This window comes from Tachysurus fulvidraco, chromosome 23, assembly GCF_022655615.1.
Source record: "Tachysurus fulvidraco isolate hzauxx_2018 chromosome 23, HZAU_PFXX_2.0, whole genome shotgun sequence".
NCBI lineage: Eukaryota > Metazoa > Chordata > Actinopteri > Siluriformes > Bagridae > Tachysurus > Tachysurus fulvidraco.
Genome location: NC_062540.1, coordinates 223,801 through 226,300, shown reverse-complemented (window position 1 = coordinate 226,300; position 2,500 = coordinate 223,801). Strand labels below are relative to the sequence as shown.

At 41.0% G+C, this 2,500-nt stretch overlaps 1 protein-coding gene across 2 annotated transcripts in view; it reads left to right on the top strand.

Moving 5' to 3' along the window:
• The first annotated feature begins 1,825 nt into the window (after positions 1 to 1,825).
• Positions 1,826 to 2,500, top strand: part of LOC113646111 (2-acylglycerol O-acyltransferase 1-like) — an 8,551-nt gene continuing 7,876 nt past the window's right edge. Inside the window, exons 1-2 of one of the 2 annotated variants that reach the window (XM_047807338.1) lie at positions 1,826 to 2,047; positions 2,384 to 2,478. In XM_047807338.1, the coding sequence (XP_047663294.1) occupies positions 2,385 to 2,478 (94 nt within the window). In that variant the 5' untranslated portion in view covers positions 1,826 to 2,047; position 2,384. The remainder of the gene's footprint in view (positions 2,048 to 2,383; positions 2,479 to 2,500) is intronic. The other variant, XM_047807337.1, reaches the window with a different exon arrangement.

Genomic DNA, 2,500 nt, shown 5'->3' with positions numbered 1-2,500 from the left:
AAAACTATTTCAGTTGCACAAGTTAGTGAAGCTCTGAAAGGCATTGACCATAAAAAATCTGCAGGTCCTGACAATCTGGATCCTTATCTCCTAAAGGTGGTGGTAGATGTTATTGCTGAGCCATTACTCACATTTTTAATTTGAGTCTTATGTCCAATTCAATACCCCAAATCTGGAAAGCTGCTTATGTTAAAGGCCCTTATTTAAAGCTGGGGACCCCTCAGAGCTAAACAATTACCGTCTGATCTACAAACTCTCAATCCTGGCTAAGATCTTTGAATCCCAGGTAGATTTACAGGTTAAACAGTTCTTAATTGATAATAATATTTTAAACAATTTTCAGTCTGGTTTTAGAACTGGCCACAGTACTGTTACTGCTGCTATGGTGGTAATAAATGATCTTATTTGTGCCTTGGATAGAAAACAACATTGCGCTGCTTTATCTGTAGATCTGTCCAAGGCGTTAGAGTCCGTAGATCATGAATTGTTGCTAAACAAACTTAGTGATGTTGGTTTCAGTCCCAATGCTGTTAAATGGTTCAGAAACTATTTTGTAGATAGAACTCAGTGTGTCTATGCAGAGCGCCACAAATCTGAGTTTCTTGGGATATCTAAAGGGGTCCCTCAGGGGTCCATTTTGGGACCTATTCTGTTCTCTATTTTTATAAATGATTTAGGTAAAAACGTTCAAGCAAAAGTACACATTTATGCTGATGACACGATCATTTATACATATGGTCCTTCTATAGCACAAGCTATGCAAGAGCTTCAGACTGCATCTCAGTCATTACAAACTGCTCTGTTCAGTTAAAATTGGTTTTAAATCCTCAGAAAACTAAGTACATGGTCTTATCAAAAACTCGCCCACAGCTGCTTGATGATCTTAGCATTTTTACGTCTGATGGTAATTCCATTGAAAGTGTACCCACATACAAGTACTTGGGTATATGGATAGACGACAAACTTTTATTTAATGTACAAATTGCTAATTTAGTTAAGAAGCTCAAAATAAAGATTGGCTTTTATTTTAGAAATAAATCTAGTGTTACATTTAATGCCAAAAACAACTTGTGGAAGCTTCCTTCCTGTCTGTGATTGATTATGGTGACATATTATATATGCACGCGGCCTCCTCCATCGTACGGAGCCTTGATCCAGTGTATCATGCGTCTCTACGCTTTATTACAAATGCAAAGTCCCTTATTCACCATTGTGTTCTTTATGATCCGGTGGGTTGGACATCACTGACCACTCACAGAAAACAGCATTGGTATACGTTTATATAAAAAAGCCACGCTAGGTAAACCTCCAGCTTACCTCGGTACCCTCCTCTGTCCCAATGCTGCTAGTTATCAGCTAAAGCGCCTCCAAGTGGTTGCTTTTTAATGTACCCAGGGTTTGGGCAGATTTGGGGAAAACTGCATTTCCATACTATGCACCAGGGGCTTGGAATAACTTGCAAAAAGATCTTAAATTAGAAACGTGTTTATCGATAAATACATTTAAGGCACATAAAAAATGTGGTAAAGGAGACACGTGGTTGTTTTTCTTGAAGAAGTCCTTGTATTGTGTGATTGTGTATGTTTTTACTGTGTAGTGTTTATGTACGGCTGCTGCTGTACTTTGGCCAGGTCTCTCTTGTAAAAGACATTTTTTATCTCAGTGAGACTTCCTGGTAAAATAAAGGTAAATAAATAAATAAATAAATAAATAGTTTTATCACTAACTTTCTCCTCTGTCGTAGAGTTGTGACGTGGTGGGCGGGGCTGTGAGGTCAGGGCTTCTTTATCCAATCACAGTGAGGGGGCGTGTCTTCCCAAAATGTGGGTGGGGAATTATAAAGTTATGGAGTAATGGGGAAGTTTTATACAAACGATGAAATAATTCAGAGTTAAAAGGACAATTTAATTAACACACGCGCGCTCCCGACACGCCCCTTCCGTATTACAGCGCGAGCTTCATGCGCGCGACCGCACACGAGAGAGAGAGAGAGAGAGAGAGAGAGAGAGAGAGAGAGAGAGAGAAGACACGGAAACCACGGATAAGAGTGAGAGTGTGTTTGTGTGTGTGTGTTTATGACCTGTGCTGTGTGTGTGTGTGTGTGTGTGTGTGTGTGTGTGTGTGTGTGTGTGTGTGTGTGTGTGTGTGTGTGTGTGTGTGTGTGTGAGAGAGAGAGAGAGAGACAGACAGACAGACAGACAGACATACCTGTGTGTGTGAGAGAGACCTGTGTGTGTGTTTATGACCTGTGTGTGTGTGTGAGAGAGACCTGTGTGTCTGTGTGTGTGTGTCTATGACCTGTCGTTGTGTGTGTGTGTGTGTGTGTGTGTGTGTGTGTGTGTGTGTGTGTGTGTGTGTGTGTGTGTGTGTGTGTGTCTTTAAGGATGAAGGTACAGTTCGCACCGTTAAATATCCCATTGAGGAGACGCTTACAGACGGCCGCCGTGCTGCAGTGGATCTTCTCCTTCCTCGTGCTTGGTGAGTGTTAAATATTTGTAAT